The sequence below is a fragment of the Colletotrichum destructivum genome, chromosome 1 (assembly GCF_034447905.1).
Source record: "Colletotrichum destructivum chromosome 1, complete sequence".
Taxonomy (NCBI): Eukaryota; Fungi; Ascomycota; class Sordariomycetes; order Glomerellales; family Glomerellaceae; genus Colletotrichum; species Colletotrichum destructivum.
The window spans coordinates 3,435,493-3,462,961 of record NC_085896.1 but is presented as its reverse complement, the minus strand read 5'-3'; the positions used below and the strand labels follow the sequence as shown (position 1 = coordinate 3,462,961).

The 27,469-nt window shown below is 53.6% G+C and overlaps 9 protein-coding genes across 9 annotated transcripts; 3 read left to right on the top strand and 6 right to left on the bottom strand.

The window, feature by feature from the left end:
* Window positions 1–3,005, bottom strand: CDEST_01042 (Putative myotubularin-like, phosphatase domain, PH-like domain superfamily). The gene is made up of 2 exons (XM_062917201.1): window positions 2,492–3,005; window positions 1–2,376 (listed from the first exon to the last, which is right to left on the bottom strand). Exons 1-2 carry the CDS (start codon window positions 2,504–2,506, stop codon window positions 4–6), a joined length of 2,388 nt encoding a protein of 795 aa, XP_062773252.1. The 5' UTR covers window positions 2,507–3,005; the 3' UTR covers window positions 1–3.
* Window positions 3,006–3,926: 921 nt separating this feature from the next.
* On the top strand, window positions 3,927–4,928 carry CDEST_01041 (Putative small ribosomal subunit protein uS3; the record flags this gene model as incomplete). The annotated part of the gene is made up of 2 exons (XM_062917200.1): window positions 3,927–3,949; window positions 4,166–4,928. The coding sequence occupies 2 exons, from the start codon at window positions 3,927–3,929 to the stop codon at window positions 4,926–4,928; spliced, it is 786 nt and encodes a 261-aa protein (XP_062773251.1).
* A 525-nt stretch (window positions 4,929–5,453) lies between these two features.
* Window positions 5,454–8,290, bottom strand: CDEST_01040 (Putative magnesium transporter NIPA). The gene is made up of 7 exons (XM_062917199.1): window positions 7,603–8,290; window positions 7,458–7,501; window positions 7,372–7,397; window positions 7,197–7,287; window positions 6,891–7,142; window positions 6,546–6,837; window positions 5,454–6,486 (listed from the first exon to the last, which is right to left on the bottom strand). Exons 1-7 carry the CDS (start codon window positions 7,617–7,619, stop codon window positions 5,997–5,999), a joined length of 1,212 nt encoding a protein of 403 aa, XP_062773250.1. The 5' UTR covers window positions 7,620–8,290; the 3' UTR covers window positions 5,454–5,996.
* An 88-nt stretch (window positions 8,291–8,378) lies between these two features.
* Window positions 8,379–9,031, bottom strand: CDEST_01039 (uncharacterized protein; the record flags this gene model as incomplete). Its single annotated transcript, XM_062917198.1, has 2 exons — window positions 8,379–8,742; window positions 8,832–9,031. The coding sequence occupies 2 exons, from the start codon at window positions 9,029–9,031 to the stop codon at window positions 8,379–8,381; spliced, it is 564 nt and encodes a 187-aa protein (XP_062773249.1).
* Window positions 9,032–11,340: 2,309 nt separating this feature from the next.
* On the bottom strand, window positions 11,341–15,272 carry CDEST_01038 (uncharacterized protein). The gene is made up of 4 exons (XM_062917197.1): window positions 13,581–15,272; window positions 12,902–13,532; window positions 12,188–12,604; window positions 11,341–12,134 (listed from the first exon to the last, which is right to left on the bottom strand). Exons 1-4 carry the CDS (start codon window positions 14,928–14,930, stop codon window positions 12,112–12,114), a joined length of 2,421 nt encoding a protein of 806 aa, XP_062773248.1. The 5' UTR covers window positions 14,931–15,272; the 3' UTR covers window positions 11,341–12,111.
* A 148-nt stretch (window positions 15,273–15,420) lies between these two features.
* On the top strand, window positions 15,421–17,599 carry CDEST_01037 (Putative Longin-like domain superfamily, AP complex, mu/sigma subunit, coatomer delta subunit; the record flags this gene model as incomplete). The annotated part of the gene is made up of 5 exons (XM_062917196.1): window positions 15,421–15,576; window positions 15,644–16,087; window positions 16,142–16,344; window positions 16,398–17,205; window positions 17,260–17,599. 5 exons carry the CDS (start codon window positions 15,421–15,423, stop codon window positions 17,347–17,349), a joined length of 1,701 nt encoding a protein of 566 aa, XP_062773247.1. The 3' UTR covers window positions 17,350–17,599.
* A 134-nt stretch (window positions 17,600–17,733) lies between these two features.
* CDEST_01036 (Putative WD40/YVTN repeat-like-containing domain superfamily, anaphase-promoting complex subunit 4) lies at window positions 17,734–21,000 on the top strand. Its single transcript, XM_062917195.1, has 7 exons — window positions 17,734–18,258; window positions 18,313–18,640; window positions 18,693–19,278; window positions 19,331–20,041; window positions 20,094–20,151; window positions 20,207–20,356; window positions 20,414–21,000. Exons 1-7 carry the CDS (start codon window positions 18,027–18,029, stop codon window positions 20,737–20,739), a joined length of 2,391 nt encoding a protein of 796 aa, XP_062773246.1. The 5' UTR covers window positions 17,734–18,026; the 3' UTR covers window positions 20,740–21,000.
* Window position 21,001: 1 nt separating this feature from the next.
* Window positions 21,002–23,818, bottom strand: CDEST_01035 (Putative gtr1/RagA G protein). Its single transcript, XM_062917194.1, has 4 exons — window positions 23,484–23,818; window positions 22,186–22,286; window positions 22,023–22,124; window positions 21,002–21,966 (listed from the first exon to the last, which is right to left on the bottom strand). The coding sequence occupies exons 1-4, from the start codon at window positions 23,487–23,489 to the stop codon at window positions 21,108–21,110; spliced, it is 1,068 nt and encodes a 355-aa protein (XP_062773245.1). The 5' UTR covers window positions 23,490–23,818; the 3' UTR covers window positions 21,002–21,107.
* Window positions 23,819–24,012: 194 nt separating this feature from the next.
* Window positions 24,013–26,495, bottom strand: CDEST_01034 (Putative macrophage migration inhibitory factor, Tautomerase/MIF superfamily). Its single transcript, XM_062917193.1, has 5 exons — window positions 25,912–26,495; window positions 25,320–25,835; window positions 24,868–25,263; window positions 24,211–24,804; window positions 24,013–24,153 (listed from the first exon to the last, which is right to left on the bottom strand). Exons 2-4 carry the CDS (start codon window positions 25,728–25,730, stop codon window positions 24,445–24,447), a joined length of 1,167 nt encoding a protein of 388 aa, XP_062773244.1. The 5' UTR covers window positions 25,731–25,835; window positions 25,912–26,495; the 3' UTR covers window positions 24,013–24,153; window positions 24,211–24,444.
* Between the last annotated feature and the right edge of the window lie 974 nt (window positions 26,496–27,469).

Sequence of the window (27,469 nt, the reverse complement as noted above, 5' to 3'; positions counted from 1 at the left end):
TCCCTATGTCATCTCCCGGAGCTCTTGCTCGCTGCGGCTTGTAATTCTCGAAGCAGACGCGGGGCTAGCGTTGCGCCCGCCGAGGTTGGTGAGCATGCCGCTGACGTTTTTGCCAATGTTTAGACCGGCAATGCCCTCCTTCAAAGCGCTGAAGGCATTCGAGTTTTCGGCCGATACACTTCGGTGCAAAGGCGGCGCTTGTCGCTCTTGTCGATCAGGCGTAAGTGTAGTGTGCGCTGTCTCGACAGCTGCCAAAACAGACTGGCTGGTAGATAGGGAAGGTGTCGGTTTAGGGCTCAGTGTTCCCTGGGGCGGGGTGCCAGGCTGGCTGTCTGCGTAGGATTCCTCTGTAGACGGTTGGAAGCTGGCCAACGCCGAGGCCCTGTTCACCGCAGCTGCCGCCACAGCGTTCAATTGAGAGTTCATCTCCTCGTCGGTACGGTTGAAGAGCTGATGCCACCAGCGAATGTCATCAAGGTTCGGCTTGATGATACGGCCACGGTCCTTAACGTACTCGTCGATGGTGGGATCGTAGTCTTTGTTGGTGAACTCGGCCTTCCGGGGCAAGAAGTAGTCCCAGACCGAAGCTGTCCGTTCAGCAGCTCTGGCCTCGGTTCTCTGCTTTTCGGAATTGTAGAGGAACGTGCCGTACTGGCAGGAGTAGAGGTGGTACATCAAGCGGCGAAGAAAACGCTCATTGAACTCGAACCTGGTCGGGTTCTGACGGAGGAGCTGGTACACACAGTCCAGGAATTGATGGAAGACTGGACTAATCATCTTCGGAACGGTAGCTTCGTCTTTAGCGACCTTTCCCGTAGAGCCCTCGGCAACAGCCTCAAGGTCAGCCTGGTCCTCCTTGGTAGGGTTGAAGAACTGCCTGGCACCGGTGAAGAGATTCTGGAAGGCGTCGTCGCGCCCGTCATTCTCACCAGGCTGGACGGTCGAGCCAGCCATCGCGTCCTTCTGAACAGCGAACCAGCTTTCGTGGTTCAGGTGACCAGACCGCAGCCTGAACATATGGCCAAACGACAACCAATCCTTCTCGACCAAAACGACGAAACCCTCAATGGTTCGAAAGTAGGGGTCCAGCATTATTTGAGCGAGGGCGCTGAGCTGGCTAGTTCGGTCCCAGCCGTCGGAGCAGTGGATCAGTACGTGAGAGTGATTAAACCATATTTGACGGGCAACGATTTCGGCACCGTTCAGGACGGCTTGCGTATGTCTCAGCCAGCCGGTCGACGCCAGGGCATTCTGGTCTGGGGACAAGGGGGAGATATCGGCGTCCTTGAGGCAATCCACGACCTTGGCTAACGAGCTTCTCATAACGTGGATGTTCTCAATGTTCATGAACGCCTTCTTGGCGCCGGGGTAGCGATCCATGGGCTCAGATCCCATGCCTTGAACTTGATTGACCATGGCGTTCACAGTGGGTCTGGCATCGACAATCATGTTGACTTGTTGGGCGCCATAGATCAGACGCTTGCCCTTTTCGTCGTACATTTTGGGCTCTGCATCCGCAATAGCCTGCTCCTCCAGCCTTGCCTGCTCTGAGAGCTCTGTGACGTCCACCGAGTTCTTCTCCGACGTGTCCGACTGGCTTCGGCGAGGGGGCTGGTCTTTATCGATGCTGGCCCGGGGTACGGTCGGGGCGAAGGAAGCCATGACGAGTTTCTCGTCCTGAACATTGTTTTTTCTGGTTATACCTGACAGGGGCTGAGCGCTGCGGGTGATGGTGCAGTTATTGGTTGGGTGGATATAACTGAGCACTGGGATTCGGTGTCGAGACCGGTATTCCTTTGCGTACTTGAGGACATTATCTGAGATGGAGGAGGGAACCACCAGAGTAGCAGGGTAAGTATCGCAAAAGGAGTAATCCTTGTTGATGTTGGTGATCCTCCAGCCCTTGTCTGCCGACTTCTCACTGATGCCTTGGCGACGGAACTCAGCCTTGGGATCATAAATTTTCCAGCCATTGACTTGTCTCTCCACCTTGGAGCCCTTGTGACTGAAAGCAAAGAGGCGGTCAACAGTGCCAAGCTTGCAGGTCCTGAGCTTCACAAACTCAAAGACATCTCTGGCAACGTTGTTGTCTTCAAACGTAAAGGTGACGAAGATGAAGTCACGACAGCGTAGGCGGATGGAGCTATGGATGCCGTGGTTTGCGGGCATAAGTCGGAGGGTGCAGTGCGAAAGAATAGGATAGGTGATCCATGATTCCCTGGGTTTGGGAGGAGGCTGGCTGCTGTTGTTGTTTTCGTTCTTGGATTGGTCCTTGGGAGGAGGAGGTGGTGCACAGAAGACGAGGTGGAAATCGGTCAGTCGCAGGGTGCCCACTGAGGTCAGGCCTCCATTGATGCACTGGACATTTTCGACTATCTGAATTCCAGATTGCGATACAGTCAGTTTTGTTCCTTCCTCTTTCAAGGCTGCTGTAAGAAGGAAAAGATGGAGGGGAAGGGGGACCCTAAGAGCAAGCGCGTGTCGGACTCACCTTCCTGGCCTCCATTGTGAAGAGCGATTGGAGATGATGCTTCTTTAAGCTAGGTACTAGAGCATGGCCGCGCGCGGAAGGTCCGGAGGAGGAGAGGGTTTGGAAGTGAATAAATTCACTTGAGGGAGAGTAGCAGGCAAGCCGCACAACCTAAGTGATGGAAAAGAAAGAAAGGCTAACAAAGGAGGAGAGCTAGTGTATCCGGGCAAGGTTGAAATTGGAGGTTGCGCAGGGTGAAGTTTGGTTTCCAAGGTCGTAGGTAGCGAAGGGAGATGTTTGTTAGGTCGGAGGTCGGAGGTCGGCTGTTTGGCTGTTGCAACTTGCAAGGGCAACGCAAAGCAGGAAGGGACGGCTGATCCTGGTCTCCACTATAACTTAGCGCGGGGCTGACAGACCAGAGAGCGGGAGACTGAGAGCCAACGACGTCACAGCTTCTAGAGGGAGTGTTTGACAATGTAATGCAAAAATGTGCTTTTCTAAATGTATGGATGCGAAACCTGCCCTTGACAGCCGGTCTCCTTTGTCTTGGTCTGGAAACATCAAAAACAAATTGAAATACAGATGTTTGGGTGTTTATGTTTAGATGGTTAGCAAAACCATCACGAGAGCACTTTAGTTTCCAAAACAAAAGGGCGCTTCGGCCAGGGAGGGAGTGCATCACTTGCTAGACGAGGAAGCAAATGGTGGTGAGTGGGTAGTGAATCTCCAACTCCAACCACGAAAGGTTACCCACCTGACACGGCTTGGGCTGGGCCTGTGACTTGTAATGTCGTGCCCGTATTGGCAACACGACCAGGGACCAGCGTGGTAGCAAGGCTCAAGCTGCCCCCCATGGAACCCCACTACCAACCTGCAAACGGAGCTCTCTGTCCCGATTTCCGACCATCAACCGGCCGAGGAGCGTGACCACAACTAAAATGACTAAGCGTAGGCTGGCTGCTGCCAGTCCACTAATACTAACAATTGTTGTGCTTGCCTCATAGAAGCTGCTATTACGCTTGACTTCCAACTATGCCTGCCTCTTATCATTGAAAGATAAAACATTACTCACCTCCTTGCCTACTTGCATGAAGACGTGCAGAGGGAGACGCGCAGAGGTACTCTGTGCTGTTGACCAAGTTCTACCTGCAACCGGGGCCGACAGAGCTCACAGGTCACTACAGCTGGCGCAGTGGGGGGGCTCAGCGAAACTCTCTACCGATAAGCACGCACAGACCACCATGGTCCCCTTATCGCCTACCGCCTAGGGCACACAGAATTTCAATTTGGTCGCGGTCCAAAATCTGGCGAGGCCTGGACGACTGGCAATGCGGGCTACCTGAACAACCTCACTTCTCAATCCTCTCTCACCCGACCCCGACCGCGAACGAACCGTCGAAAACCTCCAACAACTATCCCACCCCCCTTTTTTCGACAACCGGGCAAAGAAGTCAAGATGGCTGTTCCAGGCACTCAGATGTAAGTCCCTCTCTCCTTACTTCCTTCTGTGCTGTCGGCTGCTCGCCGTGAGGAGAGGAAAAGAAGAAAAATAAGGAATCGAATTCCCACACCCCGCCGCCTGTCGCGAAACAAGTTCCACGATCTCGAAGCAAGAGCAAACAGCAATGGGGGGCTAAGGCTGCACACGACCAATTGGAGAATGGATCGCTAACCATTTCTTTTCTCCCCCGACAGCTCCAAGCGCAGAAAGTTCGTCGCCGATGGCGTCTTCTACGCCGAGCTCAACGAGTTCTTCCAGCGCGAGCTGGCCGAGGAGGGCTACTCGGGCGTCGAGGTCCGCGTCACCCCGACGGTAACCGACATCATTATCCGCGCCACCCACACTCAGGAGGTTCTCGGCGAGCAGGGCCGCCGCATCCGCGAGCTCACCTCGCTCATCCAGAAGCGCTTCAAGTTCCCCGAGAACTCGGTCTCTCTCTACGCCGCCAAGGTCCAGAACCGCGGTCTGTCCGCCGTCGCTCAGTGCGAGTCCCTCCGCTACAAGCTTCTCAACGGTCTCGCCGTCCGCCGCGCCTGCTACGGTGTCCTTCGCTTCATCATGGAGTCTGGTGCTAAGGGTTGCGAGGTTGTCGTCTCCGGCAAGCTCCGCGCCGCCCGTGCTAAGTCCATGAAGTTCACCGACGGTTTCATGATCCACTCCGGTCAGCCCGCTAAGGACTTCATCGACTCTGCCACCCGCCACGTCCTCCTCCGCCAGGGTGTCCTTGGTATCAAGGTCAAGATCATGCGCGGCTCTGACCCCGAGGGCAAGGCCGGCCCCCAGAAGACCCTCCCTGATGCCGTCTCCGTTCTCGAGCCCAAGGAGGAGCAGACTGTCGTCCAGCCCATGTCCCAGGACTACGGCGCCAAGGCCGCCCAGGCCCAGGCCGCCGCCGAGGCGCAACAAGCGGAGCAGCAGGCCCAGGAGGGCGGCGAGGAGGCCGAGGCTCAGTCGTAGGAAGCTGCCGAGCCGCAGTACTCTTCTCATGTCTTCGTCGAGGAGGTTGTTGAGTCTGGCACCAGCCCGGCTGGTTGGTAAAGGATGTCAGCGAGGGGGAAAATTTTGGTCTGCTTTCCGCTAGCTTCTAGTCTCTATTGTCTACTCTCCCAAAAATACCAGACAGACTTGGAGATCATTAAAAATGGGGGTGTTCGCGCGAACCAGGCACAAAAAAATTGGGAGGACGGGGGTGGTTCACTACTCAGGCGTCTTGATCAACATTTGCATCACTCTGCAAAAGGGAATTCGGATAGTTGCGACTGGCTTGTAATGGTAGAACAAACCATGAAATGAGCAACGAAATCATTCAAGTAAATGTCGGCGCCAGCCTCTCGACAAAAGTGATGCAATCTTGCATGCTGACGACGGAAAAGTGCGTTCTGATTAGACTCGCAGAATCCCAAGACAAAATCCAAGCTGTACACATAGTTGTGCGTAGGGAGGATGTTCGCGATGTGTCGCCGGTCTTCTCAATGTTCGCTCAGTCAAAGTCGTATCAGTCCATGTTCAATTCGACAGGCCCTCCTCAGCCATTGTCGATGTCTATGGTGCTTCGAATACTTCTGGACTATGAACAAAAATGTCACGTCTCCGGGCGAATTGGAAAATGCCTCGTTCCCATCTGTCGCCTCCCTAATCGTACAAGAGGTGCTTTCGCACACGGTACCATGGAAACCTTGATCAACGCCCCCGGCCAGGTAATCCCTCCTGTGCCGAAAATACTCCCCATGCCGTGGCAGAAGCGAAATAGTGTGTTTGCGTGGAAAGCTTGATGGTTCTGATTTCCGGTGCTTCCTCTCCAAATCCTTCCCTTGGATGCACGCACCTACACCTTTTCCGTAGGTCTTTGCCTTGTTCATGAATCCGATCATGTCGTGGAAAACTTCTCAGTCATATGGCTTTCGAGAAAATGTACAGTATTGCCCCTATGGCGGGCTCCTGATAAGAAATGCTTCGAGAAAAAAAGACAACCGCCTCCTCAACGTCTACCAATAACCAGGAAATAGACGGTTCCGCCGCACCTTCTCATCTGTCGGCCCTCTGGTTCTGGAGCTCGATTGTCTCATTGTATGGTTTCGAGTGGCCGTTGGCGGATCCGTTTGCTCTGCGGTGGTCATTGTCGTCATCGCTTTCCTCGGCCAGATCGGTCAGACCAAATTCGGCACCGGCCTCTTCGTCGTAGGCCCTCATCAAGCCAGTCGTGTCACCATGGCGGCTACCAATGCTCAATCGGTGGGGGTCTTGGCTTCGGCGGGCCTGCATGCTCAGGCGGGTCTGGATCGTTGAGATCATGTCCGTGCCGGTTGCATCGTCACCGCCACGGCCAGCAATCATCTTGTGTCCATTCGGGTCGGATCTCGAAAGGTTTAGCAGGTAAACACCAGTGAAGGTGACCAGGAAGCCGCAAAGAAGAGATATAGTGTTGACGGTATCGGTGGTGTTGAAACCGCCAAACAGAATGAATGACGCGCAAAGGGTCGCCGTCGTGAAGGTTACGTAGTAAAGGGGGTTGACACTACACGGTTTTGTCGTTAGTGCAGTCCGGTACGCGCAATATTGTTCTATTCCACTCACATATTTGTGGGGAACTGAGCAAGTGCCTTGTTAAAGTAGTTCATTTGAGTCAGGATGCAAACGGTCGTTAGGATCATGAAAACGTAAGTCGAGGGGTGGCTAAACTGGTTGTTTCCGGCGAACGTGAGCTTTAGGGCGATGCCAAAGGCCTTGACAGACATAACCGAGATTGAGCCGACCGTCGAACAGATGGAGAGATAGATGATGGGGTTCTTCCGTCCGTGAACCGGCGCAACCTTGTAGATCATGAAGACGGCGAAGGCAGTGACGACAAATGCGTACAACAAGAAGCCTGGCATGCTGTTAGTTGTCGGTGGCGGTATACCACCGGAATCATATACATACCAGGCTGTATTGCGTAATGCAGGATCTGGTCGATGGTCTTAATGTCTTCGTCTGGGGGCGCATGGAGAACAATGATGACGGCGCCGATAAGACAAATCGCACTACCTAGGCGACCCAGAACGCCGAGCTCTTCCTTTAAGAAATATGATCCCAGAACAGCTCCAATGAGGACGGACAAGGCTCCGAGAGGAGTAACAAGGATGGCGGGCGCAAATGCATAGGCGGCGAAGTTGCAGACTTCTCCAAGGACCACTGATCTCGTGTTAGCGACGTGTCGGCGTCGTTTGAGAACCGATAAAAACTCACAGGTCGAAATACCAGCCCACCATACTGGACTCTTCAGGTAAACGTAACCGTCGCCTTCAAAGCCATGGCGTTCTTCTGCTTGCAAGAGACCCTGTATTCGAAGGTTAGCCTCGGTATTTCGTAAACGCAATCGAGGACGGTGCCAGGGCGACAACGACAGTCAGGAATCGCGTACCTTTTTCGTGACAACGAAACTGATACCTATAAGGCGACACGGTTAGTGATGGGTCTTTAAAGGTTTGCGGGGATACGTATGCGTACCAATGGCTAAGCTGGACGCCATCGCAAGGCCGAGGCCAATGTATCTGGTTGACTGTCAGCGAACCGGGGGGGTCTCAAGGCCAGATGTACGCATCGGCGTCTGATCTGGATGGCGATCGGAATGCCAACAGGGTCGCAGACGTACTTCTCGTCCAGCATCATCTTGTCGAATGTGAATGCGCCGACTGCGACGAAGGGCGAAAGGAGTGTCGGTGTTTGTTATGCGTGTGCGCCGTGGCGAGACGGTCGCGGTAGAGAATGTCGTATCCCGTGAAGAGGAGCTTGCGAGGCTCGCGCCGGGCGAGGTAGAGCGATTGGGGTGATGGTCGGACCTCGTCAGCAGCGACACATGGAAAGATGGGCCAGGTAGGACTCTGGATGTCGTAGCTGTAAGAGCTAGGATCGGGAGTGATGGTAGTCGTGGTGATGGAGGCAGCCGTCGTCTCTTCGTTTGTCGGGCCGGGGGTCGAGGTCGGAGTCGGCGGCAAAGTAGAAGGAGTTCGTCGCGGTTGGTGTACGAGAGACGGGGTCGAGAGTGGTGGGTTGGCGCAAGTGGGAGGCTGAAAGGGGAGGTAGGGTGTTTCGTGGGATTTTGCAGATAAAACTGCGAGGGCGGTACGTAGCGTGACAGATTTGGGACCAGAGAGATCTGGTACCTATCCAGGTTTACTCGTGCGGCACGGTACAGGATTCTCGGTACACACTAAGTTAGATGGCGCAAGGCGGTACAGGTGTGAGAGAGAGTGGTGTGTGCGTGTGAGGCAAGGCAAGGAGGGAGTCGGGGACTGGTGGTGTTGGTAGTGTGCTGTACCTCCTTGGAGTGCAATGTGGTCCAGTAGAGTAACAGAAAAGGTGGTTCACGCAGTGGGCATTGGCGTGGTGGAGGAATGCCAACCAGCCAGATAGGGACAGGTTTGAGTTTCAGAGGCCCCTGGGGAGAGGGCTGGAGAGGTACCCTGCAGTCTGAAGAAAGTCACCCGCCAAGCTGCCCCTTCCTTGCACTGGAAATAGGACAGGTACGTAATGAGGGAAAGGAACCTTGTCCTTGCAGGGTACGCGATCGTTTTTCGGGATGAGTGAGGTTGGTGGGCTGAACGGCGACAGACTCGAGAGAACAGAACAGTGCAGAAGTGCCAGGTGTCGAAGAAACCCCAGAATCGTCCCTGTAAATACGGACGGCCTGCGATAGGTCCCGTCGTAGCCCGTCTCTGGCTCAGTGGCTCTGCACAAACGGGAAACTTGGCCGCGGCGCCAAACTTGTTGAGTGCGGGTGGATACGACCTGCCTCTATCGAGTATCGACCGGACGGGAGGGTCGAGGGACTGAAGCCGACAAGACGGGGAACTAGGCGCTAGAGGTGGGAAAGACAGAGACCTGGCCAGATTGTCCACTTTGGAGGAGCAAAGTACGAATAGGTGTCTATGCTCAGCCGCCTTCTGGTGGGGGGTGAGGTCGCGAGGGTGGGCAATGGACGTGATGCTGTGAGGTGATATATTCTTGTGTACCTGGGCAGGCGAAGGTTGACATCGCGAAGACACTGTTAGACTTTGTACAGAGTATATATGCATGTGCATGTCAAGTTCACACAATAACTCCGAATGACTGCGTGACGGTCGGGATCAGTAGGATGGAACGTTCCTCATATGCGATTTTGGTCCGAAGGCGATTTCATGACACTCTGCAGGGACGCCAACCCAAGTCTTTTAGACTTTGGTGAGTTTTCTTCTTTTTATTCTCCCGTCTCCGTCTGGACCATTTAACCATCCTCATCTGTTCAAAACTCCCATCAAACCCCCTCACTTTTCATCTGTCATGCGACTCTTACGCTCCATCATCTCATGATCTTCATTTTGCCCTCTATTAGGTATACAAGGACGCCCGCGCCGGTGCTGAGGTCATCGTAGAGGTAGGGGGTTCGGAACAGGCTCAACCCCGACAGGGGGGAGGGCGCCTAAGGGGATTCGATGTGGGATGTTCCGCTCTTCACTCCGCAGGGGGTGGTTTAACAGCGCTCTCCAGAACTCAAGGAGTGTCAGACTCTGTCAAGGACGTGAGGGGGGCGCTCGGGGCGTGCTGTCATGCTGGACTTTTCCCTTGTCATGCCGCCCAGAAGCCCCCTGAGCCGCATTCATCAGAGGCTGGGTGTGAATCAGCGATGGCCAATTCCTCAGTCGGCACACATGCCAGCCGCCCGCCCACTTATGGTTCGACAGTGCAGCGCCGCTTCCCCGTGGAAACAGGGACACGAGAGGGCACTGGAACTGGGGTGAAGAAAGAGGGGAAAAAAAGGCGGATGTGTGGCCCTTTTCGGCCACTCGAGTCTGGTCAGTGCTTTAATTACCCCCTTCCCCCTGTAAATCTCCATACGAAGATCCGATCCAACAGAGAGGGAAATCGGCATTTCTATTTTTCTCTCACAGCCCATGTGGGGTTCCGTTGAAACAGGTTCATTACGAAATGACACTGGCCGAATTCGCTAGCCTCTGTTATTTCTCTCAGTGCTGCCTCTCGGGACTTGACACGACACGAACGGCCGTCTCCTATTATTAAAACCCCATGCACAGCCACAGCCGAAATACATCTTCTCGTTGTGAAAGTCGTCGTCACCCGCAGACGGGAGCATCTCGCGCCCGCTTCGCCGACCCGGTGCCACTTCACCATTCACTGGCCGCCCAGATCCCTCTGTCGCATCTCTTTGAGTGTCCCTTGCCGCATTTTCAAGTGAGAATGCCACGGCAGAGGAATGCTGAGGCGCGATACTCTGCCGTAACTCGTGACCAGCACCGTCTCTGCCAATTGCAGCTCCGAAACATGACTAGAGTTTCCTTGTACCCCATGCGGCCATGCCCCATGCCTTATGCCCAGCGGTCACAACATATTCTTCCCCCGGATCTCTCTCCCGAATCAGGTGGGGAGCAGACGACACTTCTGCGAAGGTTGTTCCCGAGAGTTTACCTCACACTACAATCGAGCATTGCCAATAGAAAAAAATCTAAAAAGAATGTATCTGTTTCTTTAAATTATTCGATTAACACATGTTAATAACTTACCCATCAATCCCCTTGATTATGGAAAGGGGGGGCAACCCAAATGGCACGGGTAAGTGGCAGCAAGACCGCGCTCGCATGACGGTGAACGGTCGTCGTCGAAACAAACCCGTCGTTGATCTGTCCTCATCATAGGGGGTAAAACACCAGCAGACGGAGAGAAGACGCAGGGATTCCCACGCTTTGTTGGCCAGGAGCAACACGACGAGGGAATGGTCAAGTGCGGAAAAGCATATCGTGTATCATTATAGGCTGTATCTTGTGGTTTGAAGCGCAGCTTTAAGCTCATCACCTAGGCAAGTGTGGGTTTTTTGTTTTTTTGGGGGGAGGGGGGAGGGGGGTTTGGTTGAGATCTATCAGCGATGGAAGTGTGCGAGTCCGTCGCCCACCTCTTTGTTTTACTGGCATGACGAAACCGTCGTGCTTCGCTTCGCTCACATAGGTGGGCGAGTACCGATGGGGGGAAAGAGCCCGGGCTTGAATAACCCTCTTCTTCGCAGTGTTCCAATCTTCATGCCCGCCATACTAGTCTGCGTCCTTGATCCGTTCTAACCATGAACTATAACAGACCCAACATGGGATGAAAAAGACCAGAACAAACTGCGATGGAATTCGTCCGTGGTGGGTTTTCAGTGCATGCGACGCTCGCCCTGCAGCGTCTGCTCAGGCCACGTCCAACTCTGAATGGCATCGCACCACCATCCTCTCAAGGCATAAAAACAGATGCTGTTTGACGAGCTCAACCGTCCATTTGTCGACATCTCACAGAGCTGAATAGTCATTCATTTCACGCAATACCCAGGAACAAGCAAGCAGATGAGGCTTCATGATGAGCTGTTCACTTTCACCAGATTGACTCGAGTCGCCACGTTCAACTTCACATAGTTACGCCGTGGCAGTCACTGGGTGAATGCTTTTTCTTCAATAAATGATGTTTTTCCTGGTGTAGGCCGTTGTTCTCGAGGGGCTCTACGCATCAGCTCGGTGAAATATGGCATCATCGACATATCTCCCTCCACGAGCTCATTTCCGAAACAAACGACCAACATTCATCTAGATATCCTAAGGAAACCTAGGTGGTGGTCATGTCTGCGTCTTGATGCGGAAAGACTTCATACTTCACCTAGCTGCAGGCTTCCTCGGCTTCGTTATGTCCTTTCCCCAAACGACTTGTACAAGAAACATTGACCGAGCCGAATGGGCCATCCCATCACGTTTCATCCCCGTTGTACGCCAAAAATCCACCAACATGCAAGATAATAGACGGGGGTATCGAGAAGAATTGGTAGAAACTGCATCAGGAATGTATCATCCATTCAGTACGCCAGGTCGCCGCCTGGTTGGTGGTTGTTCGGAGGCAAAACTGCAAGTCAGTAAGAAATCATTTCGGAAGCCTACCTTGATGGTCACATTTGTTGACCCAAGCGACAAGCTCTTTAAATCAGACGCGATGCCCTGACGCGGAACACTTCCGTAGTCGCAGTGTCGCACTAGAATATCCGGGTTTGGCAAGATGGCGAACGTCTGGGACCGAAAATCCAGTAGACCCGATATCGAGCTGTGTCGGCCAAAATGCCTCAAGGGTTAGTTGGAAGGATGCCCGAAGCCTAAGACCGACGACGCTTGACGTCTATAGCACGATTAGTACGGCATACTGTGCATAATTGGGAAACGAGAGCATACCTTTCTGGGCTTCGTCATCCAGCACATCGTCCACATCCGATCTCGGGCGTTTGCCAGAGATCGAAGGAGACTTCGCGACACCATCGTCTTGTCCAGGGAACTCCCTCCAATCGATCTCTGCCAGTTCGTCGTCCTGGGCAAGAACCTCAGGGCCATCAATCTCATCTTCAGGAAGGTCGGCATTGATATCAAGCTCATTATCGTAGTTGACCTCTTCGTCGCCGTTCAGAGTCGATGTGGCACTGGTATTGGGGGTTACCTTGTCTGCTGAAATCCCATCGACGCCTTCGGCTATCTGGTTCAGGTTGTGCATGAGGTCCTCATCATTTAGGAAGGACTGAGTGTCCTCAGCAGTAGTAAACGCATTGGCTTCCTCCGCAGCCCACGCCAGTGGGTTGGATATATCGACTTCTAGAGCTTGGAGTGTAATGTCAGCGTCCGTGGTTGATGAAAAAGCCATGCTAACATCAGAATGAGAATGCAAGTGACGAGGGGCTACTCTGGTACAATGCCCCCTGGAAACGTCTAGATGCGAATAATCGAGTGCAAAGTCCATTTGTCGTTGAGCAGACTTTCTGATCATCTGCACCATAGATTCGTATCGCAGACTGTCTTCTTCCACCATTTGGTCCGCGTTGAAGCTCGAAGCGCAAGTGATGCATAGACAAAAATTGGGGCGAAAACAAGGAGTTGATGAAAAACAGTCGGTATTACCATTCTCCTCGTGATGCTGAGGCTGCTGGTCCTCAGCCACGTCTGCCACTTCGGCGGCTTCAACAGTAAGAGCAACCTCGGCTGTGGCAGAATCATCCATGAGAGAAACTTCAGTGTCGACCATTGTCGCTTCGGCGTCTACATCTTCTGCAGCACTTGCCTCTGGCTCGAGGGTATGCTCGTCATCAGCGCCTTGCGGCTGCAGGTCGTCGTCTACGGCGATGCCATCGCCGACATCGTCATCGTCGTTGGTCTCCTCGTTGATCTCAGCACTTTCACGCTGGACCCCGACATCGTCTTGGTCACCGTGCTCGCTCTCGCCAGGGGACTGTGGCCATGCAGCAGCATCGGCATTGTCTTCCTCTCCAATCAGGTCAGGTTCATCGTCATCAATGATTTCAGGAGCTTCGCTTTGCGCCCTGGATGCAAAGTAAAAACTGATTTCATCAAGACCCTTGCCATTGTAAGCATCATCGACAAGCGAGAGCCATCGTTTCTTGCAGTTCGGCCGAGTTGAAAGATACGCGTAGAGCGGCTTCGATGCATCAGGGTTCTGGTTCTTGACCAACGAGTCAAAAACAGATATGATCTGTCCCAATGTGATGTCGGAAAACACATCTGACTGGGTAGACTTTGAGCTGGTCAGAAGAGTTTTCCCTTTCAGGGTATAAAAACTTACTTCGGCAAACTCAAGTCCGAGCTCGTCGATTTGAAACACAAGTTCATCAAGTGGACCTAGTTCGCTGGCAAGTTCTCGGCGGAAGCCAGCCAATACTCCTTCCATTTTGCAGTGCAAAAGGGATAGGTCATTGAAGAAGCATTCCTTGCCCTCGCTATCCGGCGCGCCGTAAAAGAAGGGATAGTCAATGCCTTTGTATGAGACCGTGATAACAGGTATATCCATGTCCTCATTGGACGGGGTCTCTGCTGAAACTGAAGATCGTGCATCGGCAAGCATTTCATCATCATAGACCACATGCTCGCGGTCTGACGTCTCTTCGTCTGGTGCGGCGTAGACTGGAACATCGGCAACCTCGCTATCGTGTTGTTCTTCGTTGAAACCATCAGTCGCCACTATGCTGCCTTCGATCACTTGTTCGAGCTGTGATTCATAGTCTTCGCCCATGACATGGTCCTCGGCGTCTTCTTGTTTGGCGGCAGCGTTGCCAAGGCCCTCCTGGATAGCATTCTGACCATCGGCCCGGGCGTCGTCAACGTCTTCAGAGGCATCGACGGAGTTGTCGATGTCCTGGTTTTCAGGATATTCTATCTCGTTCACATCGCCATCCGCCTTCGAATCATGGGTTCCGGCCGCTTGCTGTCCCCCCGAGACAGGACCAACGTTGACACCAGATGTTGCTTCTGGTTCTTCATCAAGATTGTCAGATGCATCGGAATGGACCTCTAGTGCGTGGTCAGTCTCATGGCTCTCCGCTTCCCCGTGGTTGGAAGCGTCCTCATTGGAGTTTGTGGCATCATGTACGGCGTGTTCTCCTTCGCCAACTAGCTGCCAGTCGTCATTGATAGGCTTGGCGATGTCGTTGTTTTTGTTGCTGTTGTCTTTCTCTGCGTCTTGCTCGTTGCTCGGTCCATCCTCCCAGCTGATTTCATTTTCGTTCATGTCAATACCCTCAGGTTCCGCAACCTTGACCTCGCCAGGATTTTCGGTGTCATCAAAATAACCACCATCGGTTTCCGTAGCGTCGAGCTGGTTGTCAGCTTCGGTGTCGACTACGTCGAAGAAGTCTGTGCCGTCGCCGTCAAAGTGTGTGTCGGCGATCACGGATATGGCCTCAGAGTCAACTTCCACCTGCAGGTCGATAGCTTGACTTTGGTGGTCTATGTTTGAAAGCAATTCCTCTGGGTTCTCTGACGGATCGGCTACAAATTTAACGGTGGAGGAGAACGAGTTGTTGTTGGAGCCTTTGGAGGCGATGACAGGTGCTGCCGAATCGTCTTCAGAGTAATCGATAAACTCCTCGTGCTGCTGAGTCTCAAGACCCGGGTGCGGGGCTGCTTCGATAGCCATCCCTTCTGTTGTCGACAAGTTGAAAGATTAAATCTGAATAGCCTGATTCGACTCAGCTGTGGCTATCGAGACACTCGTTGGGCTGGTTGGAGAATCCAGATGTCGTGGATCCGGATGCTCGCCCGGTGACGCTAACAAAACTGAGTTGGTTGCGACAGGGAACAGTGGACGGTCCTGAGAAGCTTAGCCAGATTACTGGGATATCTGAGCCTGAGACGCGGATTTCGTTGAGTGAGGGTGTCTGGACTCTGGAGGCATGGGAATGGGAGGGAAGACCTGTAGGACAAAGAGTCTAAAGATGGCGAATATATCCAGGCAGAGGCTAGAGCAAACGAGGTGGAGTTGAATCAGGCGCGCTGGGAATTTAAAGAGGCCCAGATGAGGCGTGTCACCCCTCTACCTTCCGTAAGCGCGATTAGACGCGCCTTCTGTATGAAGCCTGCTCCTTACTGTGTTAGGACTAGCCTCTGCCTCTGTACGTAAGGTTGAAATGGCCCGTGCACTGGCCAGATTCACACATTCGGACCTCAATATTCGAGCTCCCAATGTGGTCCCCCTTTGGCCGGTGACCTCGAAGTCGAGTTGCGACAGCCTGCCTACATCTCCAATTCGCCCCGTAAACTGTCACCACACTCCATCCGAAATGGTGAGACGTCTTTCTGCCACTCAATCTTTCATTGCAGATTGTCGATACAGGATACTAACTCGAACAGGTTGTCCTCGCAGCATCGATTTGTACCCGTGGCGGGAAAGCTGTCCTCTCCCGCCAGTTCAGGGAGATGCCACGATCCCGCATCGAAGCCCTCCTCGCGTCCTTTCCGAAGCTTGCAGACAGCGGCACCCAACACACGACCGTCGAACAAGACAATGTGCGATTCGTCTATCAGCCGTTGGACGAGCTCTACATGGTGCTTATTACCAACCGCCAATCCAATATCCTTCAAGACATCGACTCCCTGCACCTGTTCGCGCAGGTTGTCACCAGCACATGCAAGAGCCTTGACGAGAGGGAGATCTTGAAGAATGCTTACGAGCTTCTCAGCGCCTTTGACGAGCTCGTTACCCTCGGCTACCGTGAGAACTTGACCATCAGCCAGATCAAGACCTTCCTCGAGATGGAGAGTCACGAGGAGCGAATCCAGGAGATCATTGCGAGAGTCCGTCACTGTTTCCCGGTTCTCTTGACGACGTCTTACTAATGCATACTATAGAACAAGGAGTTGGAGGCGACGGAGGAACGCAAGCGAAAGGCCAAGCAGCTGGAGATGCAGCGCAAGGAGTCGGCTCGAGCCGGTCGTGTCGGTGGTGGAATGCCCAGAACGCCCGTATACCCGACTTACACTCCCCCTACTCGCCCGACGCCAACGGATACCTACGACTCGTACGAAGCCGAGAAGAACAAGACCTTCAACAAGTAAGTTGCTGTGTGAGGACCAAGACGTGGTGGTCAGCGGCTAATCCGTGCAGACTGAATGCTCCGAAGGGCAAGGGCATGCAACTGGGCAAGAAGTCCAAGACTACCGACATGTTCGAGCGTGTCCGAGGCGAGATGGGTGCCGAGGTGGACGACACACCTCTTGTCACGCCATCCCCCGCCCACGTTCCCGAGCCTACGGCAGAGCCTCGCGTCTCTTCGACCCTTGACCGTGACGCCATTCACGTCGTGGTTAACGAGGCCATCAGCGCCAAGCTGTCAAGGGAGGGTGCCATCAACTCCCTCGCGATAGTTGGTGATTTAAGTCTTCGCATCTCCGACCCTAGCTTGACCAAGGTCAAGTTGAACCTGACGGCCAACGCGTCTCACGGCGCCCAGTTCCGGACGCACCCCAACGTCGACAAGAACCTATTTAACAGCTCCAAGGTGATCCAGATGAGCAACACTGCCCGCGGCTTCCCAACCAATCAGTCAGTGGGCGTGCTGCGCTGGAGGGCGACGGCTAAGGCAGACGATGCCAGCGCCTGCCCTATCACGTTTACAGTCTGGATCAATAAGGATGCGGATAAGTACAACATGACAGTCGAGTACGAACTGACTGGTGGCGACACGCTCAAGGATGTCAGTGTGATCATTCCCTACCAGGCCAGCGAGCCAGTTGTGTCGAGCTTCGATGCCTCGTACGAAGTCTCTGGAGACTCTCTGGAATGGAACATCGGAACGGTTTCTGAGGAAAACCCCACCGGATCGTTCGAATTCGAGGCTGAGACCAACGATGAGAATGACTTCTTCCCCATGACGGTTAGGTTCTCGAAGACGTCTCCTTTCATCGATGTCGATGTAAGTCGCCGTACATGGACTATGTAAGAATCGCAGATGCTGATATTGTACTAGGTCTCCACGGTCTCATTGCTTGAGGAGGACGAGGAGGTGACTTTCTCGAAGGAGGTCAAGTCGAATGCCGACAACTTCTTGATTGAATAGAGAACGGGCTGCGGAAGTACCTTACCTAGGTAGATTGAGGTGAAGTTGTCGGGGGTTGCAATTGTTAAATACCAACCTAGGAGTTTCCAAGCAGCGGGGGTTTGACTTGCGACGTTGGGAAATGCCATAATGTTTGGCTGCATGATATGAAACGTATCTTAGAAAGAATCAGGATGCGAAAGCATCTGAAAAAGAAGATATTTATCGATTTGTTGATGCTGCTTTCGCGGATCCTATTATTCACTCGGACTTTTCGTCTTTGCTTCCTCTTGTCCACTGTCCCACCTCTGTTGATAGCGAGCCTGGAGTGGACCTCGTATGCATTAGCGACTGCAATGCACTGGCCAGGTGCCTAATCCACTAACCGGCGGTTGCAGTTCCACAAAACATAACACATGCAGGTACCTACCTAGGTAGCACCTGCAAGATGGTAGAGGTGAACCTCAAAAAAGGCAGTCGACGACATTGACCTTCTGCGTGACACGCAAGACTGCCATCTTCTATGGAGACGGTTGAATGAACTACCTCGCACTTCAGACGACAGACGCTTGGTATAGAGCTGGCCCAGCATCGCCCACTGCTTTCGCCTGGGCAGACAGCTTTCCCCACGGGCCTAACTATGGTTCTTTGAACAAGCGTCACTCTCACAACATCGCAAATCACTTCGTGTCTTCGCCATGACTAAAAACATGCAGCTTCGCTGTTACAGCGAGACCAGATTCGATCACCGCGTTGCCGATGGCTTTCCATTTAGCAACCCCACAGTTGATCTCTCGGTCAGCTGGGACGCATCGGGGAAGAATCTTCTGATATACCGGCCTAGGGAGCAGGTCGTATCCAAGATCCACCAATTTGCGAAAACTGGTCAGCAGGCACCAGAACCACAAGCCGTAAGGTGGAAACCGGACGGTGAGTTCATGCATTCAATTGAAGCGATGCTCATAGACATTGACCCCATGACAGGGCAGTTCCTCGCCGTAGGCTGGAGTGACGGCTATGTCAGGTTGATGGGTTTGGAGAACAACAAGGCTGCACATCATATTCGCGTCTGCGGAGACGACACTACACCACCCAGCATCACTCACATTGGCTGGTCGCGCAATATTGTAGGCAAACGACAAACTCATTTCCAAGAGACAACTTCCCAGCCATGGCGCAGGCTCTTGTCGGAAGGGCTGGAGCTGTCTGGGGGGGCCGCTCCGCTGGATTTTCCTCGAGAACTTACGTTCTTAGAAGTGGACTCCGCGTTGCCCAAGATCAGCCCTTTGCCTAGCTCGAGTGCTGGAGCAGGGTAAGTTAACTTGCCAAGCTATCTCAGTTATTGTGGCTGACTGTGACCATAGTGAAGATGGCTTGGTGTTCACGTTACGGACGGGTATAGAGTTTCTGTTCCAGCCCTTTAAGACCGAGGATAGCGACCAGGTTTTCGTAATGGTCGTGGGCACGAGCGATGGCCGCCTTCATCTCAGCATATATGACTCTTTTGTCATTGGTGACTTTCGATACACCCTTCCGAGCTCCATGTATATGCCGGGCGTGCTTCAGCTTGTCCAGCATGCCTCTCATCCAGAAGTGTCAACCCACACCCTTCTCCTGAAATCCTCAGCCGACGACGACCAGGCACTTTACCTCGTCCCCATGGACCTGCCTTTCATTCCGTCTTCCCCGATCAACATCTCTCTACTAGCGTCAAAGCTCACTACGCTGCAAAAGCTGCTCCGATACGTGAAGCAGACGCAACTGCATATACAAGTGGAGTACAAAAATACGAGAGAGCTCCCTTCTAGGTTCCTACGCAGTGTCGAGGGAGATCTAGAGCAGATGGCTCATGGTCCGACAAACATCGTCCAAGCCTTGTTCCACACAGTCGTCACCGGCCACGCATATGAACCTGTCCGCGAGTGGCTCGTCGACAATCTCGCTGAGCGTGTGGGTAGACAATGCCTTTACCCAGGACTCAAATGCTAACACGGTATTGCAGGGCCACAAAAGATGGGACAAGGCTGTGGTATCTGGTCTCGAGAATATGCGCGGTCTGGTTCACGAAAACCTGCTGCCCGCATTGGAGAGATGCGCCATCATTCTCAGCCGCCTTCGCGGGCTGGCCCAATTTTACGATTCGCGAGAGGACATTGGTTTCTCTGTCGCACAAATCACCCGCACGATTGATGTCGTCTCCTGCCTCACACTGGTGGGGCACAGGATCCTCCTCAACATCATGGAAGAGCTCGACCTCTTCAACGCCTTCTCTACCTGGATACGATTCCAGATCGATCGTCTTGCTGCCCCGAGCTCGGCAGATGAGGAGCTGACAGAAAAAGAAGCCACCATGGAGAATAGCAAAGTCCTTGTGTACGTTCGAAATTATCTCATGGCAAGTCCCATGGCCGCTTTCCTGGATGAGGTAACCAAGGAAGACTACTCGGCCAACTGGGAGCGAGCCGAAAGTGGAACATCGATGCTTGCAGAACTGGACACACAGCTTGAACGTTGTGAGGAGGGACAGACCTATTTGAAGGCTTTCCCGAACGTCAGCTTCCTCGTCGATTATCTCTCTGCTCGTGCGGGTGGGGTTTTCAAAGATATTGCCGAAGCGCAGAAGAGAAGCGTTCGCTTCGGACAGCCAACGAAAATCGCACTAGGCCGTAAGATTGCCCTGGTCGACTCAACAATGTGCTCGGAAACGAGAGAGGTTTGTCCTATAGCGTGCACAACCCGAAGCTATTTACTTACTTGCCACATAGGGAGAGTGTGATGGACTTACCTTCACGGCTGTGACTGAAGAGAGCCGCGATCAAGATGGTAGGTGGCCCTTCACGCGACGTCCACTTGATGCTTGTACTAACAGCTATTGCAGTCTTCGTCTTCCGCACCTTCATTCACATCATCAATGGAATCAGTAGCAACGTAGTAACCACAGTCGCCGCCCTGTCTGTAGACAATGGCAAGATTATCGACTCCAAGTTCCTGGACAGCAACACGTTGATTCTGCTCGTGAGCAAACAAGGTATGTTCAATATTAATATCCCTCGTCCCATTGACTACCTTTACTGAATCCTCAAAGATAAATCCGTCGAGGTTGTCACGGTTCCCGTTCAGTCCCCGAACATGAACTACGTTCCCTTGCAAGAGGGCAGCCTACCCGCGGCGACGGCTCTTTCCCAGCAGCTCCAGGGCGAGCACACTACAGCCACGATCCCCGAGGACACTTCCTTCACGCCAGTGCACTTGGACGTCCAGAAAGCCAGCAGCGCGCGAGGCGATGTTCCCGCCCGCGTGTGCCTCCTCGGCGCCAACCGGACCGCCTATAAGGTCTTCAGCCTCGGGGCCGGTCCTGACGACACGCGACAGCCATCGCCGGCGGCCGCCGCAGTGACGCGGAGCGGTTAGAAGTCGCCCGTGCCCCTGTCGCCGGGTAACATGTTCAGGGTGCCGCCGAAGCGCTTCACGCCGCGAAGCAGGAAACGTATGGGCGTGCTGGAGTTTCAAGGGCTGGACGGTGGGACGCTGGACGAGTTTTTCCACAGGCTTCAGGCACATACGCCTATTAGGCAAGAGCGGGGGTAGTTAAGCCAGTCAGGCGTGAACAGATGGTTGGAATCAGAGACGAATTCGGGAAAGAGAAAAGAAAAGAGACTTTGGTATTCTTCCGAAAACAGAACTTGTTGTGTAGCACGAGCCCGAACATGTGAAAAGTCTTCTGTTTACGGGTTGCTGCTGATGCCTACGCTCCCCAAAACCCATCCACGCTCGTCCTCTCACTTCCTCGACTTTGTAATCTCAAAGAACTCGGTGACGCCCTGCACAACGGCCTCGACGTTCATGTTGACAAGCGGCATGCGGTCATACGAGTCCTCCTTCATAATGGCCACGAGGGCGAGGTAGCGGTCAACCTCACGCAGCATGATGGGCCGCTGCGAGTCGTGCAGGACCATGCAGCTCTCGGCCCAGTTGCAGGCGACCTGGTCCTCGACCTTTGCGTTCCACGGCTCGGCCTCGAGGCGCTTGCGCTGGCTGTCGGATCGGGGCCAGGAGCCGTACACCTCGGTAATATCGATGATGACGTCGATGTAGTCGGAGCAGATCTCGTATGAGGCCATGTCAGCCGTGGCCGAGTCGGTGGCGATATATATCTTGGAGAGCACGTCGAAGAGGTAGGCCTTCTCAAAGCGGCACGTGCGGCACAGGTTGGTGAGCATGGCTTCAAGGGTGCCGAGCTGGGGGATGAGCTTCTGGATGACCTTGGAGAAGGCCTCGAAAATGGAATGGTTGTAGATGGACGTCAGGTGGAAGGTGACTGGGGCATTCTCGAAGCCGTGGTCCGAGAGCTCGTCCTGGATGCGGATGGTGATGTCGCGCTGAATGTCGAGCTTGTAGTCGTCCGAAAGGCCGTCGACCTTATGGATGAAGACCTCGATGTTGATGTTTGGGTAGAAGCGCTGCAGGTTGAGGACTGTGGCGTTGAGGCGCGCGACGGCCTCAAGGTAGTCGTCCTGAGCGTCGATGACCCAGATGAGGGCGCCGATCTCGCCAAAGATGGCATCCATGTCGAAGTTTGGGTTCTCGAAGAAGTCGATCTGGCCGGGGAAATCCCACACTTGGTAGTCCATGAAAGACCTGGACGGTGTCAGCCGGTAGTTCTTAGAAGATGGGTGCTACGGCCTAGTTCCTACGCCATGGAATCTTTCTGGATACGAGCCGTCGACTCCAGAAACAATGTCTCGTTGGGAGGTAGCTTGTGGAAAACAACGCTCGATATTGAAGACTTGCCACTCCTGATCTCGGTTAGTATCAAGCCCATGCGAAAGACAATGCTACGATGTAGTGGCATCATACCTTCTTTGACCCATCAGGAGAAGTCTAGGTTTCCCCTTTCCAGGAGGCCCTGGAGGAACCTCGATCGGCTTGTTCGCATCCGTTGGCGGCACTCCTTGATCCTGATCGTAGACACGCTGAAGCGTTAGCCTTGCCGGGCTCTGATAACCGTTCGCTCGCAGAGAACCGTTGTGGATTGGGAACTCCAGGCTGTCGACCGCTTGGGACAGCACTGAGTCAATGGAACGATGTGTTATGTCCATCCCGATGATCATGAGATGATGGCTTTAGCAGCCGTGCGTTTTTCTCGCAGGCAGAGCCCCCTCGAGTCCTGGGAACGTCTTGTAGACGTAATCTCGCCGCACCTTCTGTCACGTCGTAGAGCCGTATTTGTTTGCCGGTGGTCACAGGAAAATCGATGCCACAGACCGAGGGTCTCTCGGTGTTTACGCGGGTTTCCGGACGGGTGAATCAGATCGCAAACCTAGTGATGGCCCGAGATTAGATATCCGGAAGGACTCTCAGGGTTTGATCAAACCAACCCTGACGAATACCCTCCGAAATACGCCCACACGCACGCCCTATCACCAAGACGCGAACGCTACCGCCGGCTCGCTTGCGGTTCCCCAAAATTCGTCAACAAGAACACCTGCCTTAACACAGCTTCGGTCAAATTCGACAGCCTCCCACACGGACACGCGCAAGACGGGGATCCCTATCTGGCTGCAGGCTTGCGTATCTTCGTAAAAGAAAAGACGTGGCTTGTTGCAAAGCGTTCGATGGATCGTCCGAGAGACACCAAGATAGGATATGCGGCTCGGGACGTGTCCCAGCGGCGGCGCCACGAGGCAAGCTTGCGCCCACTCACTCTTCTTCCTCCTGCTGATCTTACTGTCGTACACCTTCCATAATACATACCGTGGCTCAGCATCTCACATGACCATCAAAGACCTGGCTGAAGCTCTCATCGGGGCGAATGAGCCAAGCTAGCCAGGTCATGGCTCGATGACCACTGGCTATGGCTGCTGGTGCGACGCAACATTTCGGCGGGCCCAGCAAAATGGCGATATTCCAGGGGGGGTCCGAGGTGTATCTGGTCGACGCGAAGTTGACAGTTGCTTGCCCAGTCGGGCTAAAGTATTTGCGAGTTCGGAAACTGTTTTGTGTACATGTCTTGGTCTGCCCAAGATATTTCATCTCGGACAAGGGGAGGGATGGTGTGATGCATCGAAATGATGAAAATAGCAAACAAGTGACAGGATAAGAAGAGAGATGAAATCAAAAAAGAAACAAAAACAGAAAGAAACTCAAAATCTCACCTCCATCTTCTTAGCAGGATTCCCTCTTCCTTCCACCTTCAATGGCGAATGAGATACTCCCGGCGCTTACTACGTCTTCCCAGAAGCTTCCAAGGTCAGGTCGTCCGTCGGTCACCCTGATCCACAATAGCGACGGCGGCCAAGAAGTCCCTCTGTTCCTGAAAGATACCGATGAACGCTGGATAGTGTAGCCTGGGTTGTTTTGGAGCGCCTCGACCTCTCGTAAGATGAACAAGGAAAAAGAGGTTGAGTCCGTTTGAAGCCTGCGGAGTTCGGTCTATCACAGTGTTTACGTTGAGAAGGCCGTATTGCGGATCGGAGCTGTGGAGCGGCGAGGCAGGCGACAAGTAAAGCAATTGGGCACGGGGAAGGACGACGATGCAGCGGCGATAAGATAAGAAGTGAACACTAGCTGGGGAAAGCCCCATTCAATTAAGCGAGGTAAATCAACCCACTCCCCTGTCTTACCACTCTGTGCCTCCCTGATTACCTAGGTAGGTACCGTAAGTACCTCGCCGAAGGTCACATTCTCGACGCAACTCAGTCACGTAGGCAAATTTTACAACCTTCACAGGCATTGTTTACATTTAGTCACGCTCATCACCAATTAAGCCAACAAATTTGAAGGGAGTCTGCACTAATGACGTGGAAAGCAAAGATGACAGTGACGGTATGATTATAAAATGCCAGACTACGGCATTAACGAGGTTGATTGACAAGTCTACAGATCCGTCTTCTTATACCTCGAGTATTAAACAGTTGACGTACGACAACAAAGAAATAGCTTCCTGATACTTAGGGCTCCAGGCTGCCTGCCTGGGGGGCTGTTTTATGCAAAACTCCGTCTCCCCTTTATTGATGCAGTGTGGTAGCTTCTGAGAATATTCAATTTGACCACTGCTCCAACCCCAAGTAGTAAGCGCAATACAAAAGAAAGAAAGGCAGGATGCAAAAGTGCCCTCTACGATGCCACAGTAGACATGGGTGCGCTCTTGGGAGAGCGCGAAAACAGCGACGAGACAAAGCTGCTCTTGCGTTTTGCCTTCTTGGGAGGGGCCAGCTGGTTGTTGGTGGGAGCCTTCTCAACTTCCTTGATGGGTGCTTCCTTCTCGGCGGAGGCGGGGCCAGTGTTGTTGACGACGTGAGCTTCGGGGATAGGAGGAATAGGAGGCGCATCCGTCGCGCTGTGGGGAGGAGTAAGCTCCTGGGGAGGGGCCATGACTGATTCCTTTCGTGGAGCTGCGACGGACTCTCTCCGGAAATCAAAGACCGACCCCTTTCGGGGTCCGACAATGGATCCATGACGAAGAGCCGAGATGGACTGCGAAGTTGTTAGCACGACTTGCCTTCTGCCGTTGATCCTCATTCATGGGGGATATCATACCTTAGCACTGATACTCTTGCGGTTACGAGCACGGCGTTCAGCAATAGTCTCATCCTCTTCGCCAGTCATCTCTGAAATGTGGGAAGCAGTGGTCTTGCCGTTGACTGCCATGTTCTCAGCGGGTACCTCAACGAACTTGACGAATCCGCGGACGGGGGCGACGCCGAGACTTTCTTGGAGGTGCTTCTGGATCAAGGCCGTGTTCCTCTTGTTCTTGGTCACGCCCACCTCGACGGGAAGCGCGTGGACCGACAGTGTGTAGGCCGGCTCAAAAGTACCCCCAAAAAGCATGCAGGCTCCGTGCTGGAGGTTGACCACGATCGAATGCACCGGTCGCTGATATCTAATCGACAGCTGGTAGGAAAAGTCCGTGATGAAGCTGAACTCATCGTTGATCTGCGCGGAAATCAGTTACGGTCACAGCCTGACGCCAGGATGCTATGTAAACATACAATTACGTTGGTGCGCAGCTCAGCCATCACGATAGCCTCGCCGTAGATACGGTCCTTGACCACGTTGGCCTCCCTGTCTCCCTGGAACGCCTCCTCATAGTAGGAGCTCCTGCGCTTCGCCATATCCGCCTGCGTCCTGGATTTTCTGTTGCTGCGGGTATCACCAGGAAGAGAGTGATGCACGTCTCTTGTCAAGCCACCATCTCCCTCAACGATGGGGGTGGGGGCGGTGGAGGGACGACGGCTCATCTTCCGTTCAGCAAAGGAAAGTCCACCGATTTGCGAGAGACGTTTGTTTTCGGGAGTGACTGGCGTATGGGTCGTGGTCGTGGTCTTGTCGTTGTTGGTGGTGCTGGGGGTGGTGTTGGAGTCCCGCGGGGGGGAGGAAGGCGGAGAGACGGGATCAGCCATTTCTGCGACAATATTCAAGGGCCGAAGCTGGGATAAAGTCGATTTTCGACGGTACCAGAAAACGGCTGATGTATCAGACGTGACTGTTTGCAAATGGCGTCTCTACTAATAGCGACCAGGTTAGTCTCGGCCTTCGCCCAGAACCCTCCTAGCTTGCCACGTAATTGAGAGGGACACCAACCGCAATGGTCGATGGATGCTGGCAAGTTGGCGCAGTCTTGTCGACTAGAGTCCCCTTGAACTTGGCGTAATGTGTTCAGCTGTCAATACTGGAGAGGTGTAGATAGGTCGTGCGCTTCGACGCACGGAGTTTCTCGTACTCGGGCCGGCCAGGATTAGACAAGAAACAGACAGCAGAAGGATGGATGAGGCGTAAAGTTTGGCGCGAAAATACAGCTACTGAGAAGCCGACTGGCTGATCCCCCAAGATGTGGCAAAGAGACGGGAATGGACTGGAGCTGGGGGGGAGCTGGCAAACGAAAAAAAGGCAGAAGGATGCGGCTGTCTGTAGTGGTGACTTGGGGAGGCTATTATATCAAACAAGGACGGCTCATGGAACTACGAGGACATGGATCGCCGGGACGGGATCGATGCAGAGGCGGCTAGCCACCCAAAAATGCGAGAGTATGTTTGAAAACGGAAAGAGCCAAGGCCAAATGCACACACTGAGTCTTTCTTCCCGCTTGACGAGCCCGGTTTCAACGCAAGACAAGTCGATCAGAACGAACGGAAGGAGGAAAGACGGAGAGAGAAAGCGGGCTGGAACGGACTGGGCTGAACGAAGCTGTCGCTGTTGCTGTCGCTGTTGCCCCGAACCCTCTTCCAACTTGCCTCACCTTGCATGGCGCAGATGCGAATCAGGAGCATGCCCTCCCTCATCTTGCCAGGTGAACGAACTATGGGAGCCCAACCATACAGCGATAACTCCTCACTTTGATTGACCAAGCAACACCTCGAGGCATGACCGTGTTACTTTGCCTGCGTCAGGCCTAGACTCTGTGTGTATGTGTGTCCCTGTTGCCAGGGCCATCGGTTGATTGCTCCCATGGGCAAACCCACAATCATCCCTCCTACCTTGCCATCATTCCTACCTTGCCTCGACCTCGCCTCTACTTTGTCACGTTTCCGCTGCAACCTTGTATTGCCACGGCAGGCCGCACGTCTGCGTCAAAAGAGATTGTCTGGGATTCCGTAGGTCTGGGGCCTTCCCGCCCCCACCAGCGTCTAGCTGGCATAGATGGAAGACATCGTCGAGGACAATTCAAAGACCGGACGCCTGGGTCCGGAACCCGAGTGTGGCTCTGGAATGCGGGCCAGCGCAAGTCGGATTACGGTATCCTGGGATGTTTGGGATGCCCGTAGGTAGCGAGAGAGAAAGAGAAAGAGATAGCCATAGAGGGAAGGGTGAGGGAGGTATACCGCAGGGCACGCTGCAGCCAGCTGCTCGGTTAGCCGCATTGCATTAGAGGTCAGATCTGGACAATGCTGGCAGAAGAGCAATGCTTGCTGGGTTTCGCGTGGATTACGGTGTTACCTGCGTGCTGTGTGTGCAAGCTACCTATCATTGACTGCCAGTTTGTACCCGCCCCGGCGCGGTGCATCAGTTTGCTTGCGCCATCTCGACAAGACTTGAGGCGGTGGTCAAAGACGGCAAAGGCTGCTTCCTGTATAGCCACCGGAGACAGCTGCACAAGAAGACTAATGGAGTAGGAGATTCATGTTTCCGGGCAGGTCGAAGA

Excerpts from the sequence above, each read along its gene's own strand:
- CDEST_01040 (XM_062917199.1), bottom strand. Across the intron at positions 6,838-6,890 it reads GCATTACGCAATACAGCCTG|GCTTCTTGTTGTACGCATTT; the intron begins GTATGTATATGA and ends ACAGCATGCCAG. Across the intron at positions 6,487-6,545 it reads GCTCAGTTCCCCACAAATAT|TGTCAACCCCCTTTACTACG; the intron begins GTGAGTGGAATA and ends AAAACCGTGTAG.
- CDEST_01038 (XM_062917197.1), bottom strand. The coding sequence starts at position 14,930 with ATGGCTATCGAAGCAGCCCCGCACCCGGGTCTTGAGACTCAGCAGCAC. Across the intron at positions 12,605-12,901 it reads TCAGCATCACGAGGAGAATG|CTCTAGAAGTCGATATATCC; the intron begins GTAATACCGACT and ends TTACACTCCAAG. Across the intron at positions 12,135-12,187 it reads GGATGACGAAGCCCAGAAAG|ACGTCAAGCGTCGTCGGTCT; the intron begins GTATGCTCTCGT and ends ATCGTGCTATAG.
- CDEST_01036 (XM_062917195.1), top strand. The coding sequence starts at position 18,027 with ATGACTAAAAACATGCAGCTTCGCTGTTACAGCGAGACCAGATTCGAT. Across the intron at positions 20,042-20,093 it reads TGTGCTCGGAAACGAGAGAG|GGAGAGTGTGATGGACTTAC; the intron begins GTTTGTCCTATA and ends CTTGCCACATAG. Across the intron at positions 20,152-20,206 it reads AGAGAGCCGCGATCAAGATG|TCTTCGTCTTCCGCACCTTC; the intron begins GTAGGTGGCCCT and ends CAGCTATTGCAG.
- CDEST_01035 (XM_062917194.1), bottom strand. Across the intron at positions 22,125-22,185 it reads CTCCTGATGGGTCAAAGAAG|GAGTGGCAAGTCTTCAATAT; the intron begins GTATGATGCCAC and ends AACCGAGATCAG. Across the intron at positions 21,967-22,022 it reads ATCCAGAAAGATTCCATGGC|GTCTTTCATGGACTACCAAG; the intron begins GTAGGAACTAGG and ends GACACCGTCCAG.
- CDEST_01034 (XM_062917193.1), bottom strand. The coding sequence starts at position 25,730 with ATGGCTGATCCCGTCTCTCCGCCTTCCTCCCCCCCGCGGGACTCCAAC. Across the intron at positions 25,264-25,319 it reads AGCTGCGCACCAACGTAATT|ATCAACGATGAGTTCAGCTT; the intron begins GTATGTTTACAT and ends ATTTCCGCGCAG. Across the intron at positions 24,805-24,867 it reads GCAAGAGTATCAGTGCTAAG|TCCATCTCGGCTCTTCGTCA; the intron begins GTATGATATCCC and ends ACAACTTCGCAG.